The sequence below is a fragment of the Hypanus sabinus genome, chromosome 12, assembly GCF_030144855.1.
Source record: "Hypanus sabinus isolate sHypSab1 chromosome 12, sHypSab1.hap1, whole genome shotgun sequence".
NCBI lineage: Eukaryota > Metazoa > Chordata > Chondrichthyes > Myliobatiformes > Dasyatidae > Hypanus > Hypanus sabinus.
In genome coordinates this window covers 75678549-75696897 of record NC_082717.1, presented here as the reverse complement: position 1 = coordinate 75696897, position 18349 = coordinate 75678549, and the positions used below count along the sequence as shown (strand labels likewise).

General features: G+C 41.6%; 1 protein-coding gene across 10 annotated transcripts in view; it reads left to right on the top strand.

Annotated features, from left to right (window-relative positions):
- The window catches only part of LOC132403025 (1-phosphatidylinositol 4,5-bisphosphate phosphodiesterase beta-1), a 1013243-nt gene that overhangs the window by 677439 nt on the left and 317455 nt on the right, over positions 1-18349 (top strand). For all 10 annotated transcript variants that reach the window (XR_009515160.1, XR_009515161.1, XR_009515162.1 and 7 more), the window contains one exon: positions 11572-11672. Coding sequence is in view for 7 of the 10 variants with exons in the window: in XM_059986239.1 (XP_059842222.1) it covers positions 11572-11672 (101 nt within the window). In the remaining 3 variants the exon portion in view is untranslated. The remainder of the gene's footprint in view (positions 1-11571; positions 11673-18349) is intronic.

Genomic DNA, 18349 nt, shown 5'->3' with positions numbered 1-18349 from the left:
ATGACCTGGTAAATTGGGAACACCAATACCTTTGAGTGCAAAATCCTACAAAAGGTCGTGGATTCAGCCCAGTACATCATGGGTAAAGTCCTTCCAACCATTGAGCATATCTACATGAAACATTGCGGTAGAAAAGCAGTATCCATCATCAAAGATCCTCACAACCCAGGTCATGCTCTTTTCTCATTGCTGTCACAAGGTATAAGGTACAAGTGCCTTAGGATTCACACCACCAGGTTCAACAACAGCTCATTGTGTATTGCTATGTGTCAGCACAGTTTGTGTTCATTGATCCTGTTTACAGTTACTCAGTTCCTGCTCTATAGATTTTCTGAGTATTCCCGCAGAAAAAAGAAAAGAATCTCAGGGTTATATGCGGTGACATGTATGTCGTAAATTTTACTTTGAACTGAACCAAAATTTCAGACACCACAATACCACTTCAACCAAGATCGTATGCTGCCAGTCTGAAATGGAGTGTAAATAAAGTACTTTCATCCATTCCAAGATAAAAAAAGTTTTAAAATGATTGCCTTACAACTTTGTTTTATCTCTTATAGGATTATTGTGTGATTATATTTCTCCAATATCTTTGACGGCCAGACATGACTTAAGCATTAAAAAATCATTTGGTCACAGTCATCACCACAGAGCCAAATATTTAATCACTGGCAGTAATGAATATTGGGAGCACTACATATTTCAAACAAAATGTCTTGCATGAAGAGGGCATTTTGAGCAATATTACTGTCTTCTGCTTTTTTATAACATACCCACACATAAGAAGCTTTGGTATGAAACAAAGACAGTTTTTGTTCTTTGTGGCAGTGCAGTGCATTTGGCCTCAAGTATTCAATGCGTGAAAGTGAAAACAGGATTCAAATGAGTATTTTAAAAAGGATCTCATGCTTTCCTGGCATATGTGATGAATAAATTCTTCTCAGGCTTCCAGCTGGGTACAGGTATCGATTTTAAATGATGTTTCGATGACAAGCTCTGCCATCTTCATCAGGGACGATGCCTATGCACGTCTAGTCCAATAGTATTTATACCCCCACCATCCGTCCCTCCTGATTGGTTAGTCCTCATCCAATTAGGTTTCCACTGTTCCACTTGTTTACAATCGACTTCTCGTTCTTACTTAGAGCAAGACCTTTGTCTGTGTTAAATTTATTTTCCTCTCAATTTAATTCAATGGCTTCCTTCGCCAGGCAGTCCCAAAAGCCATTGGCGCAGCACAGTAGTTTTGTGCCATTGCAAATGAAATATTCTGCCACTGCCGATTTTTCTGGGTAACCCAGAAAGATACCCCTCCCTGTGCTCCTTGATGCAGCTTTCTACTGTGCTTCCCATCTGCTCCACATTCACAGGGAACCCTGTCAACTCCAGCCATCCTGAGTCCCAGGTCATCTTTGGCCCCCATAACTAGTGATTTGAGCTTCCTTATGGGTTTGTGGATGGTAGTAATCTGGTATTTCTTCAGGATCCTAGTGATCCATCCAGAAACTGTGGAAATAAAGGGAAGACAGCCGGTAAAGATAGCTTCCTCCTTCCTCATTGTTAGGTTTCCTGGTTTTTCCATTGTCCCTTTTAAGGGCCCAATTGATTTCCTTCACCTTGTAGCCATTCTGTAGGAACATCATGCAAACTTTTAAACATTTTAGACTTAAGTAAGGGAGAGTTTGAGGACTTCAATTCAGAGGTATGTTGACATATTAGGCAAAGTAGGCTGACAGACGTTTATGGGGAATGTACAGAAAAGCTACAATATGAACAAAAAAGGAAAAATTCCAGCGTGTCCCAATGCCACATCTATGGCTAAATAGTGAAGTTAAAGACAACATCAAAGGAAAAGAATGTAATACTTCAAATTAATACAGAAGAAATAATTAGAATGCAAATTAAAGCAGAAGCATTAAAACAGATAGATGGGAAGAGTTTCTTTGGATGTTTAATAAGAGTCATTAAGGTCTTGTTACTGGTGCTTTTGGAAATTAAGTTTGGGAAATTGGTAAACACAAGCGTGACAGACGAATTGAATAGCTCCCTTACATCAGTCTTCACGACCTAGTATCCAGTTCAAATACCACGAATATTTGTACATCCGAAGTAAGAAACTGAAGAAAATTACCAATGCCAGAGCAGAGTTATTGAGCATCTTGTTGGAGGCTCTATAAGTGATCGGACAAATACCTAACATAATGGAGTTCATTGTGGAAGAATGTAAAATTACTCACTCTGACAGAAAAATGATAAAACAACATATACTCAGTGACCACTTTATTAGGTATGCCTGTATACCTTGTTATCCAATCATGTGGCACATGGTCAGAAGGTTCAGTTGTTGTTCAGACCAAGCACTGGAATGGGGAAGAAATGTGATCTAAGTGACTTTGACCATGGAATGATTGCTGGTGCCAGACGAGGTGGTTTGAGTATCTCCTAAACTACTGATCTCCTAGGAGTTTCATCCACGGCAGAATCTAGAGTTTACAGAGAATGGTGTGATAAACGGGATTTAGTGTGTGACAGTTCTGTGGGTGAAAGAGGAGAATGGCCAGATTGGTTCAAGTCGACAGGAAGGTGACAATAATTCAAATAACCGCACATTACAACAGCAGTGTGCAGAAGAGCATCTCTGCATGCACAACTTATTGGACCTTGAAGTTGATGGCTACAGCGCCAGAAGACCACGAACTTACACTTAGTGGCCACTGTATTAGGTACAGCAGGTCCCTAATAAAGTGGCTATTGAGTATTATTTTAATTATAATGAGAGATTGCAGAGCTCTGAGAAGTCCCAATGTAGGTAAGTAATTAAGAAAGCTAACAAAATATTGTTGTTTGTTGCCGGGGAAACGGGATAGGAAAACATGTGAGGAGATTGGTGAAGCCATATCTGGAGTACTGCATACAGTAATGGGTCACTCTAGCTAAGCAAGGCTGTTAATTCAATCTTCCAGACTAATACCAAGCCCAAAGATTAATCAGCACCTGCAAAGGCACAGTGAGGTTGACTAACAAGCATTTTGGTCGTTCACTAGCTGCTTAAAACTGTAATGGAGTAACAAAATGGCACAGCAGATAAAACGTTAGCCTCCCAGCTCCAGGATCCATGTTTCAATACTGACCTCTGTTGTTGGTCAAGTTTATTGTCACTTAACTATATGCATATATATAAAACGTATATAACCATATAATGTATAGAGAAATGAGACATTTCTTCAAACCAGATTGTGAAGCACAGTAGTAAACGTAACACACGATAACTTATGAAGGCAAGGATAAAATCTACAAATGAATCAGACATAAATAACAAACTAAAGTGCATTAATATTAAATATTGTAAGGTACAGAACAGATTAACCAGTGACACATCGAACATGATGTGACAGGGAGTTCAGAAGCCTAATGGCCTGGGGATGAAACCATTCCTCCTCCTGACTGTTTTTGTTTCTGTGCATCATCGTCTCCTGCCTGATGGCAGAAAGTCAAAGAGGATGCCGGATGCGTGGGATCCTTAATACTACTAGAGGCCCTGCGTGCATGGTGCTCCTGATAAATGTTCCCAATGGAAGGAATTGAGGCCCCTGTGATCCTCTCAGCTGTCCTTTGTAGGAACTTCTGTCTGATGCTTGACTGCTCCCATACCAGATGGAACTGAACCAGATGGAGATGCAACTTTTCAGGTGCTCCTGTAAAACACAGTTAAGATGGTGGGTGGAGGGAAAGGAGCTTGCTTGCCTCAATCCTCTTAGGAAGTGGAGGTGCTGCTGTGTCTTCTTGTTCAGGGAGGTGATACCTGGGGACCAGGTGAGGTCATCCATGATGTGAATTCCCATGAACCTGGTGCGCTTTACTCTCTCTATGCAGAAGCCATGTATTCACAGAGGTGTGGTTCTTCTGCACCTTCCTGAAGTCCACAATGATTTCCTTGGTCTTCTCCACATTCAGGCTGAGGATAATCTTCTCACACCAATTCACCAGCTCCACTTCCTCTCTATACTCCGTCTCGTCATTGTTCTTGATAAGGTGAACTACTGTTGTGTCATCAGCTAACTTGATGGCACGGTTTGAGCTGCATCCTGCGACACAGTCATGCGTCAGCAGTGGGCTCAGCACACAGCCTCGGGGAGCGCCAGTGCTCAGCATCATGGGATGAAAGGCGTGGCCTCGCTGCTAAGAAGTCCAGTATCCGATTGCAGAGGGAGGTTTCCCCACCAGTTTCTGGAGCATGATGATATTGAACACCAAACTGAAGTCTATAACCGTCCGGCTGGCATATGAGGCCCTGTTTTCCAGGTGGGGCAGGACAGAGTGGAGGGCAAAGGCTATTGCATCATCAGTAGATCGATCTGAGGGATCAGCGAATGGAAAGGGTTCAGAGTAGCTGGAAGAAAGGTTACATTGGTAGCATGGGGAGTTGGGCTGATTTCCTCCAACATCACAAAGATGTAATCAGCCCCAAGCATAGACATGAAGTTGACAGGAATGTGTAAAGTAGATTAAGATGAATGGGTACCTGATAATGAGCACAGATTTAACATATGAAATGACCTATTTCGCATGCTGTACGATTATAATAGTGCTCGTTTTCCAGGATAACAGTGTTTATGAATCTGTTTGCACACAGCCCACAATGTGGGGTGCTATTCTGGAATACAAGAAGGGAAAACACAGGTAAGTCCAGGAGTTGAGCTGATCTAGAAAGCTGTGGACAAGTGAAGCCTGGTAGTTACAGATGTGAGATGTGAGGATTTATTTGCCAAGAATCATGAATTATTAATTAGTTCAGAACTGTGCACAGGAAGCAATAGGGTCTGAAGGAGTGAAGGTAGCAAGTAAGTTAAAGACTTAAAGTACTTGATTTGGATTTTGAGCTTCAGTCTGAGAGCTTTTCAGGGAGTACCCCTTCAGTTCAGGAAATGTTGCTATCTCTGAGGGTTAGACCATTTTAGAGATATGCAAGCTAATTTCCTCAATAAAGCTATACAGTAAAGTATTGAATGGGAGTTTATGCCATTTGATTAATTTCATCTCTACAAGCTTATTTCTTGAGCAGATTCTGGTTAAATTTTGGGAGTAGTATTCCAGCTGAACAGAATCAAAATTTCATTCCACTTCAGAAAAAGTTAATGATCATATACGCAACATGGAGGAAAAGCAACATTATGCATCCCAACTCAGACCTCCATTTCTCCTGTATTTTCAGAGCTTTAGGAAGTCTGAAAGCACTTAACCAAACGCACATCTTTGAAACACAGTTAACATCCTATCGTAGGCAATTCTGCGTCCAGTTTGTGCCCAGCAAACTCCCACAAAGACCTGTAAAATAATCAACTAGATCATCTGCTTTCCATTTAGCTTTCCTTCAGAGTGTGCTGTACGATCCATCACATGAGAGCAAATGGGCATTTTGGTCCAGTGCCTGACTTCATAAGCATTGCACTGAAGTGTTGATTGACAAATACGCCTCTCCCAACTGCAGGACCTGGAATTAATCTGAGGCTATATTGTACTGAGCCAAGAATGTTGTCATCTGATATTTTTGTTGAAAAGATGAAATAAACTAAAAATTAGACAAGTCAATAAATTATATCCAGTTAATTTCAGAAGTTGACATAATTAAATGACTATGTCTTACATTCCATCTTCAAATACTCAGTACTTACCTGAAATTGAACAATGCACCATCTTAATAAAAGTTTGATTGACTTATGATACAATGGCTTTGGGTCATTAAGGAAAAAGAAGTTGGTGGCAAAACAAATGAAACTGCTGATGCTGAAATCTGAAGTAAATAAAAGTAAATGCTCAAAGAACTCAGTCAGTCAAACTTCTGTGGAAGGAAAAAGTGGTTACTGTTTCGAGTCTGCTACCCATCTCAAACCATTTGTGCTTTTGTTCAAGAGTTAACAGCAACTTGTTCACAAAATATTCAAATAGCAAGAAAGAATTACCATTGCCAGCTTTATTGCATCCATCCTTTGTCAGCGATATTGGCCTGAGTGAGTTTCCAATGCTGGCAGGCAGAGAGCATTGTCAAAGATGAGAAGATATGTAGATACTGGAAATCCGAGTAACACACATAAAATGCTGGAGGAACTCAACAGGCCAGGCAGAATCTATGAAAAAGAATAAACAGTCAATGTTTTGGGCTGAGAGCTCTCATCAGGATTCAGTGTTGTCAATATTGGTTTAGGGATAAGCAAGTCTAAAGATGCTTCAATTCTGACTCTGTCATCTTGGTGATTCTTCCAAGATGCTGCCTCTCCATCAGCAATTATGAAAGCAAAAACGTCATTTGGTAAAAGAGCAGATTGGAAAGGGAAGGTAGGGGAACATAAACATTATTTGCTAAAGTTTAAAAGACCAGCACTTCCTGAAGCAGTGTTGGAGCATTTTGTAAATTGAACAAAGACCATAAGGTATAGGAGCAGAAGTAGGCCATTTGGCCCAACGAGTCTGCTTCGCAGATATGGAACAGAAATATTCCCAGTCATATACCTGCTGATAATTTGCATTTATTAAACTCTGGGGATATTAGGAAATCGCTAAGGAAATTGGAAGTTTGGTCGTTACTGTTGATTTTGAAGCTCTTCTGTGTTCTTTGTCAGAATGGGGGAGATGTGGAAATAGTGAAAGTTAAGAACCACAAGCAGGAGTAGGGTCTGTTCATTAAGATTACTGTTATTTCTTTATCTTGACGTCTTGGTTATCCTGTTTCGAGATATCTGGTTATATCTGTCTGTGTACAATGTCCATTGGAAGCTGTAATTTAGCAGTTTACTGATGTTTTTGTTTTACTTTTTAATTGAATTCTGATGTGAATGATTAATGAGCATGTCTAAAGGGAAATAGAAATACCACATTAACATTGACATTTAAAAGTGTCAAATGAATCAAGCATTACAATGAACAGAAATATTCTTCATGATTTAATTGAGAATTGAGTAAACTAGCATGAAAATGTCTTGAAGTCTCCTTATACAGCCAAATCAGTCTGATAATTCTCCTGTGAAGTATTTTGGTTAACTAATAACGTTTTACTATATGAAATATGCTTTTCAAATGCAAGTCATTGTCAACTTTCCAGGTCTTTTGGCCTATTGTTGTTACAATATGTCCAGGAATAATCTGTCTTACTTTAGTCATTCTAGTTATCACATAGTAATGCTGTTTCACAGTTGACTTTCTGATCACACTTCCTTCTTCAATGTCATTGTACTTTGTGTTTCCTAGATAGATATTCATTTTTATGTTGTTATTACATATTGTTGAATGGACACAAGAGATTTTGCAAATGCTGGAAATCTAAAGCAACACACACAAGATACTACAGGATCTCAGCAGGTCAGGCAGCATCTGTGGAGAGGAATAAATGGGAAGGTGTATAACCTGGCAGATGATAGGTGAAGCCAGGTAAGGGGAGTGGGTGGGGGGGAGGGTGAATAAAGTGAGATGCTGGAAGATGATAGATGGAAAATGTAAAGGATTGAAGAAGATGGAATCTAATAGGAGAGGAGAGGGGACCATGAGAGAAAGGAAAGGAGGAGGGGAATCAGAGATGATGGGCAGGCGAGGAGCAGAGAAGGGGTAAGAGGGGAGCCAGAATAGAAAATGCACAGAGAGAAAAGGGTGGAGTGGTGGGGAAGATATTACCAAAAGTTAAAGAAATCGATGTTGTTCATGCCGTGAGGTTATACCCATAGTTGCCCCTGACCTGTTGAGTTCCTCCAACGTTTTGTGTGTATTGCAGAATAAACTTAGTAATGATGGCAGAAACTTCCTTCAAATAAATATTGGCCTTCACTCCATTCTGTAGCTATCAGTTGCTTTGCTCTCTATCTTAAACTGAACCAGAGTGTTTGTACTCGTGTTTCATATTTAATGTAGAGATGAGCTTCACTTGACATCCCAAATCCATCATACAGATTCTGCCTCCATAAACTCACCTAACGCCATCCCTACCTCAACTTACCTGCTGCTGAAAACCTCCTCCATGTCTTTAAAACCTATAGATCTGGCTATTCTGACCAGCCTTTCTGATCCAGACAGACATACTTTATTGATCCCGAGGGAAATTGAGTTTCGTTACAGTCGCACCAACCAAGAATAGTGTAGAAATATAGCAATATAAAACCATAAATAATTAAATAATAATAAGTAAATTATTCCAAGTAGAAATAAGTCCAGGACCAGCCTATTGGCTCAGGGTGTCTGACACTCTGAGGGAGGAGTTATAAAGTTTGATGGCCACAGGCTGGAATGACTTCCTATGACGCTCAGTGTTGGATCTCGGTGGAATGAGTCTCTGGCTGAACTTACTCCTGTGCCTAACCAGTACATTATGGAGTGGATGGGAGACATTGTCCAGGATGACATGCAACTTGGACAGCATCCTCTTTTCAGACACCACCATCAGAGAGTCCAATTCTACCCCCACAACATCACTGGCCTTACGAATGGGTTTGTTGATTCTGTTGGTGTCTGCTAACCTCAGCCTGCTGCCCCAGCACACAACAGCAAACATGATAGCACTGGCCACCACAGACTCGTAGAACATCCTCAGCATCGTCCGGCAGATGGTAAAGGACCTCAATCTCCTCAGGAAGTAGAGACGGCTCTGACCCTTCTTGTAGACAGCCTCAGTGTTCTTTGACTAGTCCAGTTTATTGTCAATTTGTATCCCCAGTTATTTGTAATCCTCCACCATATCCACACTGACCCTTGGATGGAAACAGGGGTCACCGGTGCCTTAACCCTCCTCAGGTCCACCACCAGCTCCTTAGTCTTTTTCACATTAAGCTGCAGATGATTCTGCTCACACCATGTGACAAAGTTTCCCACCGTAGCGCTGTACTCCACCTCATCTCCCTTGCTGATGCATCCAACTATGGCAGAGTCATCAGAAAACTTCTGAAGATGGCAGGACTCTGTGCAGTAGTTGAAGTCCGAGGTGTGGATAGTGAAGAGAAAGAGAGACAGGACAGTCCCCTGTGGAGCCCCAGTGCTGCTGACCACTCTGTCTGACACACAGTGTTGCAAGTACACGTACTGTGGTCTGCCAGTCAGGTAATCAATAATCCATGACACCAGGGAAGCATCCACCTGCATCACTGTCAGCATCTCACCCAGCAGAGCAGGGCGGATGGTGTTGAACACATTGGAGAAGTCAAAAAACATGACCCTCACAGTGCTCACCGGCTTGTCCAGGTGTGCGTAGACACGGTTCAGTGGGTAGACGATGGCATCCTCAACTCCTAGATGGGGCTGATAGGCGAACTGGAGTGTGGCCTAACCATAGGCCGGAGCTGCTCTAGAATAAGTCTCTCCAGGGTCTTCATGATGTGGGAGGTCAATGCCACCAGTCTGTAGTCATTGGAGCCACTGGGGCGCGGCGTTTTCGGTACAGGAACGAGGCAGGACGTCTTCCACAGCACAGGAACCCTCTGGAGACTCAGGCTCAGGTTGAAGACATGGTGAAGTACTCCACATAGCTTGGGGGCACAGGCTTTGAGCACCCTGGGGCTGACACCATCCGGGCCTGCAGCCTTGCTTAGGTGGAGACGTTTCAGCTGTCTTCTCCCCTGTTCAGCTGTGAAGCCCACCGTGGTGGTTTCGGGTGGGGGAGGAGTGTAGCCATGAGAGCAGGGCTGTGAGGAGGGGAGAGTGGAGTATCTGTTGGTTGGGGGCCGACAACAGATGAATCATGTGGGAGAATGGGCTGGGGCCACAGTGTCAAATCTGTTCCTTTGCATAGTTTATTGAGTAACACCACTCCATTCACCCTTCATCTTGTTGACCTACTCTATGCTGTAGCATGGCTAAGTAATGCTTCGGTTTAAAAAATGCTGTTGTTGCTTTCAAATCTTTTCATGGCATCAGCCCTCTGACTCTCACCTCCAACCTCTGTCCACCTGAGAAATTAGTAAATTGGTTTATTATTATCACATGTACAATGAAATCTTTTCTTGCATACTCTCCATACGGATACATTTGTTACACCGGTGCATTGGGAGAGCACAAGGTAAAACAACATAGAGTGCAGAATAAAGTGTTGCAGTACAGAAAAAGCAGAGTGTGGGTGGACAGTCAGGTTCAAAGTCTGAACAAGGTAGACTGAGAGGTCAAGAGTCCATCTTATCATACTAGGGAACCATTCAATGGTCTTATAACAATGAGATGGAAGCTGTTCTTGAGCCTGATGGTACATGCTTTCAGCCTTTTGCATCTTCTGCTTAATGAGTGGGCGAAGCGAGAGTGTGTGTTGCGTAGGATCTTGGATTATGTTGGTTGTCTTACTGAGGCATCGAGAAGTGTAGACAGAGTCATGGAGGGGAGGTTGATTTCCGTGATGTGCTGAGTGATACCCACAACTCTCTGCAGTTTCTTGTGGTCACAGGCAGGGCAGTTGCCATAACAAGCCATTATGCGCCTGGACAGGATGCATTCTGTGCAATATCAATAAAAATTGATGAGGGTCACACCAAATTCCTTCAGCCTCCTGAGAAAGTAGCCATGTAGGTAAGCTTTTCTGGCCGTGGCATCAACACGGTTTGACGAGGACTAGGATAGACTATTGATGATGTTCAGCCCAGGAACCTGAAGCTCTTGAAGTGAGCGTTCTTCAAAACTTGCTCTCTTATATTTAATTGTTCCACCATCAATGCTGTGCCTTCAGCTATCCAGGTCCTAATCTCAGGAATTCACTTGCTTAAACTTAGTCAGCTGTTTTTCTCTCTCTCCACATTAAAATGCACCTTAGAGCTCCCTACTTTCTCCATGTTTTTAATTAACCATCTGAATAATGATGACAAACTTGAAGAGGTTCCAACGAACCACTTTGTTCCAGAAGCAAGACTGATGATGATTGTTGTTAAAGGAAGTTACAAATTGTGGAGGTGGTGAACCCTGTGAGGAAAAAACAGATCAGAGACAATGATATTCCTCTAAAAGCATCAGATAAAATAAATGTGTCTGTAGAAGTGACAGGTTTTGTGGATAAGTTAGTTGATGACATGAAAGGTGACTGATTGAAGGTTTAATTTGGTCAATGTCCCCTATAAAAGAAGTTTCAGAACAGATTCATCAGAAAGCTATTGTTCCAAGATCTGGTTGCTTGTCCATGAAAATGTGCATTTTCATTCACTTTCTTATTTGACATATCCTGCATTTTTTAGTGTTTTATCACATCCTTGAAGACCATGGTTATGTTTGCAGAAAGAAAATACATTTAGTGCAAACAATGACAACAGCCTTATTCCTCGAGATAAGTTTAAATATCTTTCTTAATATTGTCTGGGAGCTATAAATTTCAATCGTGTTTTATTGAAAGTGGTTGATTCAGTTATTCCTTAATAGCATTAACGCTGAACCTACTCAGGAGATTAGCAGAGTCACGGCAGTATTAAAGCTCCCATGGTACCTGCTGTCTCTCATGTGTTACAGTGGTACCTTTGTGAGATCTGTTCATTTTTGTCTGCATGAAACATAACTGAAATTACTTGCTTAAAAGGCAATATTTACTGGTAGTAATGACAATGTTCTTTTTATCATTGAAATCTACAGAATGACTCCATTCCGCAAGAAAATTTCACAACCGAAGTATTCCAAGCATTTTTGAATAACATTTGTCCTCGACCTGAAATTGACGGCGTCTTTTCAGAATTGTAAGAAATCCATTTTCTTGTTTCATTCAGTGTTGTGTAAACTTATGTTTGGACCTAAGACTTTTTTATTGGTTGTAGTACTCACGAGATAATTCTGTCTAATACGTTTCACTTACAGAGCACTCAAGCTTAGATGGGTTATCATTAAAGAAATGGGATTGAAAGTAAGATGTCAATCCTAGTTTGGGGTGGCACCAGGGGCGAGTATCTCCAATCTATAGCATTAATTGAGTTCGGTGCTAGAATGGTACCTGAGCAAGCGCATTCGATTGATGTGAGGAAAATGGAGAAGCTTGGGTTGTTCACCATGAAGTCAAGAAAGTTAAGGGGTGATGTACAGTTTTTCAAAATGAGAAGTAAATGTGAAACCATTTCTATTATCAAAGGAATCTGTAACCAGAGGGCATCAGTTCACGAAGATTAGCAAAAGAGTAAGACAAATCATGAATGTTGTTTTTGACACTGTAAGTCTTGGTCATCTGCAAAATGCAATATCCAAGTGTATATTGGAAAAAAAAAATCAACGGCAAATGAAATATTTATAAAAGGAAATAATTGCTCAGATAGGGAAAAGAGCATGTCAGTGGAATAAAGTGGAGAGAAATAGTATTAATGTGATGGACTGAAATCCCCCCCTGTTCTGTACTTTAAAAGAGTTAATGATGAAACCTACTGCAGGCCCCAGTCTTAAACCCTACAAAAATTGTAGCAGAATTAATCACAGGAGAGAAATGCCCTTGAAGGGTAGCACTCTGACATGATCCAGATGTGTCACCAGACTCCAGAAATTGTATTTGACTTATTCTGGTCAAGGACAATTGGGCATAAACATAAATGCTGTCCTCGCTAGCATTGCACCTGTCCAATGAACAAGCACATTCATTTGAAACAGCATTATCCTTATATAGCAGAGTGATGTCTCTTCACTCAGCACAGTCCGGCTGTTTTGTCATGGAAATGAGTTTGCAAAGCTGGAATATTGCTTCATTATGCGATTTTCAAAGAATTGCAGGATTGAAACTGATTGTCATCAGGGAGAGAGTAATTAAAATATATACATTTGTCCAGGGTAATCAATCCACTTGGTGGCAACAATTTTTCAAAGTTCAAAGTAACCTCCTTCATTCATTCTGCCTCTCCGTTCTCTCCTGGTTGGTGAGACTCCACATTGTCACAATTACTACTGGTCATGGATTGAGAAAATGATACAAGGGGCAATTTATATGAGTCAGTCCTTGTTAAAATTACTTCAAGCACCATTTTTGCACTCCACCCTTGTGGCAACAATGATGTGGGCATTTTAAATTGCAAAGCCATACTCTAAACAGCTGGGGCATGAATACTATTCTGTCATACCTGTGTTGTAGACACAAAGTGAAAGCCAGTCTAATTGGCAGAGGTCTGCATGGACACCTTAAGCTAGGTAGCATTGCATCAGTCCAATAAAAGGCCCTGAACCAAAGACAGCCCCACATCTGCCTGAAATTAATGATGGCCTGTCATTTGGCTAATCAGCCATTTCTGGATTCTAAAATACGATCAGAACAATCACCTCTCATTCTCCAGCCAATATTTCTTAGTGTTGAGCAGACTAAGTGACAGATTTTGAAAGTGTTGCCTTGGTTCCCTGGAAGGAACATAGAATATTTTGAACACGAGATTCTCCAGATGCTGAAAATCTTAGAGCAACATACAGAAAATGCCTGAGGAACTCAGCAGATCAAGCAGCACCTATGGAAATGAATAAACAGTCGACGTTTTGGGCCGAGACTCTTCATTAGAGCTGGAAAGGAAGGGATAAGGAGGTGGGGGAAGGAGAAGGGGATAGGTGAAGCCTGGTGGGTTGAGAAGGGGTGATAATGTAAGAAGCTGTTAGATTTAAAAGGCAAAGGGCTGGAGAAGGAGGAATCTGATAAGAGAGGAGAGTAGACCATGGGAGAAAGGGAATGAGGAGGGGCCCTGGGGGAGGTGATTGGCAGGTGAGGAGAAGAGGTAAGAGATCAGAGTGGGAAGTTGAAGAGGAGTCATGGGGGGAGGGAAAAAATTGCTGGAAGTTGGAGAAATTAATGTTCCTGCCACTAGATTGGAGGCTACCCAGTTGGAATAACAGACGTTACTCCTCCAACCTCATCATGACAGTAGGGGAGGCCATGACTAACATACCAGAATGAGGATTAAAATTAAAACGGTTGGCCACCGGGAAATCAGTGGAATGATGGTGTTTGACAAAGCAGCCCTCCTACCGTCACCCATGCAGAGGAGGCCGGATACAGTAGGCTCTTTTAAAAGAATATTTTGAGCTATGTAGTTTTTAGTCAGCCATTTACAAGGCTTTTGGAGGCTCAGCACAACTCTTCCTCTGGCAGCTAGTGTTTGCCTGTGTACAGGATTTTATTTTATTTTATTTAGTTATAGAGTGCAGAGTAGGCCCTTCTGGCCCTTTGAACCATGCTGCCTCAGCAACACTCGACTAATTGTAACCTAATCACGGGACAATCTACAGTGAGCAATTAACCTGCCCGATATGTTTTTTGGACTGTGGGAGGAAACCAGAGGACCCGAAGAAAACCAACACGTTCCACAGGGAGGACATACAGAGACTCCTTACAGAACAGCGCCGGAACTGAATCCCGAACTCCAGTACGCCCCGAGCTGTAATACTGGTTAAGTCACTGGAAGCCAGGGCAATTCATCTGAAGACATGGCTTTAAGTATCATAGTGCCTGTTTGCAGTGATTAAATAATTTTGGGATCTATAAAAGATTTGTGTCAGTCATGAGAATGTGAAATTAACATAAAATGTTATTTGTTTTCCTCTTCTCCTTTTAAGTAGAAATCTGCCTTCCCCAACTTTTCCGACCAATGTGAATGATATTTGTTTTCTGAAAATATCCTGCAAGACTTTCCGTCAATAAGTGCCAGCCTCACCAGTAATCTCCACATTTTGTGGAAGAGGAAAATAAAACTAGGAAGTTTAGCACTGTGGTTATGATGTTGGAGGAGCAGAGCCTACCTTTACAAGGTGTGACCTTTTTGCTCTTCACTGGAGCCTCTTTCAACTTCTGCCAGTTTGATTTACAAATCTGGGGCCTCAAGTAAGGCAAAACGTGATGAACAATGTACTTTCGCATCTTTTGCAGTCACTATTTGATAATACAGTAACCATCAATCCAATTAACAAAATGGAACTGAAAAGTAAAACAGTTCAAACAATTAAGCTCACTCTTTTCAGAGACTTTGAATGGTTTACTTTCACCCTGGATCTCACAAGACTTACAAAGGATGCATTTCCCCATATAACTGAATGAAATTCCATGGTTAGAAAGCACAAAAACACTGATAAGATTCTAATATTTAGTTTTTCTTTGATCTCTTTGCAATGCCCCTTGGAAAGATATATTGTCCAAAATGGTACACAGTGACTGAAGCCTGGCTTAACCAAAGAATTGCACAGGGTTCAGAAGAATATCATTAAATCGTCAGAGTGATTAGCAATTATTACCTCAACTTTACTAATAGAAAGTGCAAACATATTCAAATTCACACTGTGTGATACTCATCTGCACATCAAAATGCACCAGTTGTACTTCATCTTATTTACATAATTGGCCCAACTCACTATCAATGCTGTCAACTGTTCTCTAATTTGTCAACTGAATACATTATAGCAGCATATTCATTTGAAGTTGATAAATTGTTGTGACAAGCTGGGTAGATGGAGCTAAGATACAAATCAGCCATGACCTGAGCAATTAACGGAACAGATTCACTGGTGGGATGTGTGTGGTTGCAGTAAGTGTGCAGGGGTGGGAGGTGACTGCCTTATTCCCATTCCTGTCTTGCTTCCCGTGGTAATTAGACTGGAGTGTGCGTCCTTCTTGGGCCATTCAACCTATATCATTGCCATATTAATTCTTATGCTCCATGTTGCTGGTAATTTTTCACTGAGTCAAATGGCGGCACAGTAGCATTAATGGTTAGCACAAGGCTTTATACTACCAGTGACATGGGTTCAATTCCTGCTGTTGTTTGTAAGTAGTTTGTATGTGCTCCCTGTGTTTGCATGGATTTCCTCCAGGTGCTCCAGTTTCCTCCCACAGTCCAAAGATGTACCAGGTGGTAGGTTAATTGGTCATTGTTAATTGTCGTGTGGTGAGGCTAGGGTTAATCAGATGTTGCTGGGCGGTGCGGCTCAAAGGGCCAGAAGGGCCTTCTCTGCACTATATCTTAATAAATTAATTTTTAAAATGTTGATAAAAAAACATTTTCAGTAATTGGAATTTTCAGTATCTGCCTCCCCTAAACACCAAGTAAAAGAATACTTTTTCCCTTTATCTGCAAGAGCAGTAAATGGGATTGTAGGACAATGTGAAATAGTTCAGAATTTGGAACAATTATAACCATATAACAATTACAGCACGGAAACAGGCCATCTCAGCCCTTCTAGTCCGTGCCGAACGCTTACTCTCACCTAGTCCCACTGACCCGCTCTCAGCCCATAACCCTCCATTCCTTTCCTGTACATATACTTATCCAATTTTACTTTAAATGACAATACCGAACCTGCTTCTACCACTTCTACGGGAAGCTCATTCCACACAGCTACCGCTCTCTGAGTAAAGAAATTTCCCCTCGTGTTACCCTTAAACTTTTACTGCCTAACTCTCAACTCATGTCCTCTTGTCTGAATCTCCACTACTCTCAATGGAAAAAGCCTATCCACGTCAACTCTATCATCCCCCTCATAATTTTAAATACCTCTATCAAGTCCCCCCTCAACCTTCTACACTCCAAAGAATAAAGACCTAATTTGGTCAATCTTTCCCTGTAATTTAGGTGCTGAAACTCAGGTAACATTCTAGTAAATCTTCTCTGTACTCTCTCTATTTTGTTGACATCTTTCCTATAATTCGGTATAGGAAACTGTACACAATTCTCCAAATTCGGCCTTACCAATGCCTTGTATTGATACATATATTTCTCATATTTTGCTGTAACGGCTGCCTGGGAAACAAGTATGGTGCATTGCGGAACTTCTTAGAAAATTGTTGGATGTGCTGCTAAAAATTCAGTGTTTTGAAAAATTCACAAGAAAGATTCAAATCAAAAGCCTCAAAGGCATTTTCAGCTTATTTCCATTTATGTTGAAGAGGTTACTGTACACAGTGTTTCTTCAAGAAATAAAATTACTGAAAGATACAGCAAATAATGTTTTATTTGTCTAACAATTGATGGTTTGAGTACAATATCAGCTGTGTTTTGGTGGTAGTGAGAGGAACAAGAGAACTGAGCACCTTTATATGGTGGTGTCTAAACACCAACGTTGCACTCAATGTCAGGCTGAGGGGGTGATAGTTAGAGAAGTAGATATGCTCAAGGTGCAGGACACAGGAGACCAGGTGGCAGTCAGTAAGGGGAAATGGATTAAAGAGCCTTGTGGCTCTCCCCATCAACAACAGGTGTACCACTTGAGGTACTGTCAGGGGAAATGACCTAACAGAGGAAAGTCACAGTGCTCGGTCATTAGCACTGAGTCTGCCTCGGACTCAGAAGGGAGAAAAGGCATGCTGTGGTGATAGGGGATTTGTTAGTTAGGTGACCAGACTGGAGATTCAGTGAGCCAGAATGAGATTCTTGGATGGTGTGTTGCCTCCTGGGTGCTAGTGTCCGGGATATCTCAGATCAAGTCCTCAGCATTCTTAAGTGGGAGGATGAACAGCCAGAAGTAGTGGTTCATGTAGGTACCAATGACATGGGGAGGATGAGCGACAAGGTTCTGCATAGGGAGTTTAGGGAGCTAAGGTGCTAAGTTAAAAGGCAGGATCTCCAGAGTTGTGATCTCAGGATTTCTACCTGCGCCACTTGCTAGTGAGGCCAGAACTAGGAAGATTTTAAAGTTTAATAAGTGTAGGAGTTGGTGTAGGAGGGAGGGCACAAGTTTATTTTTGATCATTGGGCACTCTTCCAGCAAGGTGGGACCTTTACAGAAGGGAAGGTGAACTGGAGAGGGACTAACATCCCAGTGGGAAGTTTTGTGAATTTTGTTTTGGTGGAGTTTAACTAGAGTTGCAGGGGATTGGAACTAGAGTGCCGGAGCAGCTAGTGGAGAGATTGTGGAGACACATGTTGGTAAGTCGTCAGACAAAGTGAAGAATTGAAAGATTGAGCATGGTGAGACTGGTGTCCCGAGCTGCCTATATTTCAATGCGAGTTGTAGGAAAGGTGGATAATAGTGTTGAAGATGAGGTTGCTGGTTTACAAAAAGAGGGGATGTGTAGTGAGGAGAGGCTGTTGATCAGGCAAATTTGAGTCAACAGGATGAGTTGCAATGTAAAAGGTGGCCAAAATCAAAAAGGGTGACTACTGGTGTTGTGTTCGTGAATGTGTGCAGTATATGGGAAAAGTAGATAAACTTGCAGCACAATTACAGATTGGCATGTATGATGTTGTAGGCATCATTGAATCATGGCTGAAAAAAAAAATTATAGCTTAATGTCCAAGAATACACATTGAATCCAAAGGACAGGGAGGAAGGCAAAAGGGGCTGTGTGGCTCTGTTGGTTAAAAAAAAATCACAGTCCACAGGACCCAGCCTCAGATTAGAAGACGTCCTTTTATCACAGTGTTGAGGAGGAATTTCTTTAGCCAGAGAGTGGTGAATCTGTGGAATTCTTTGC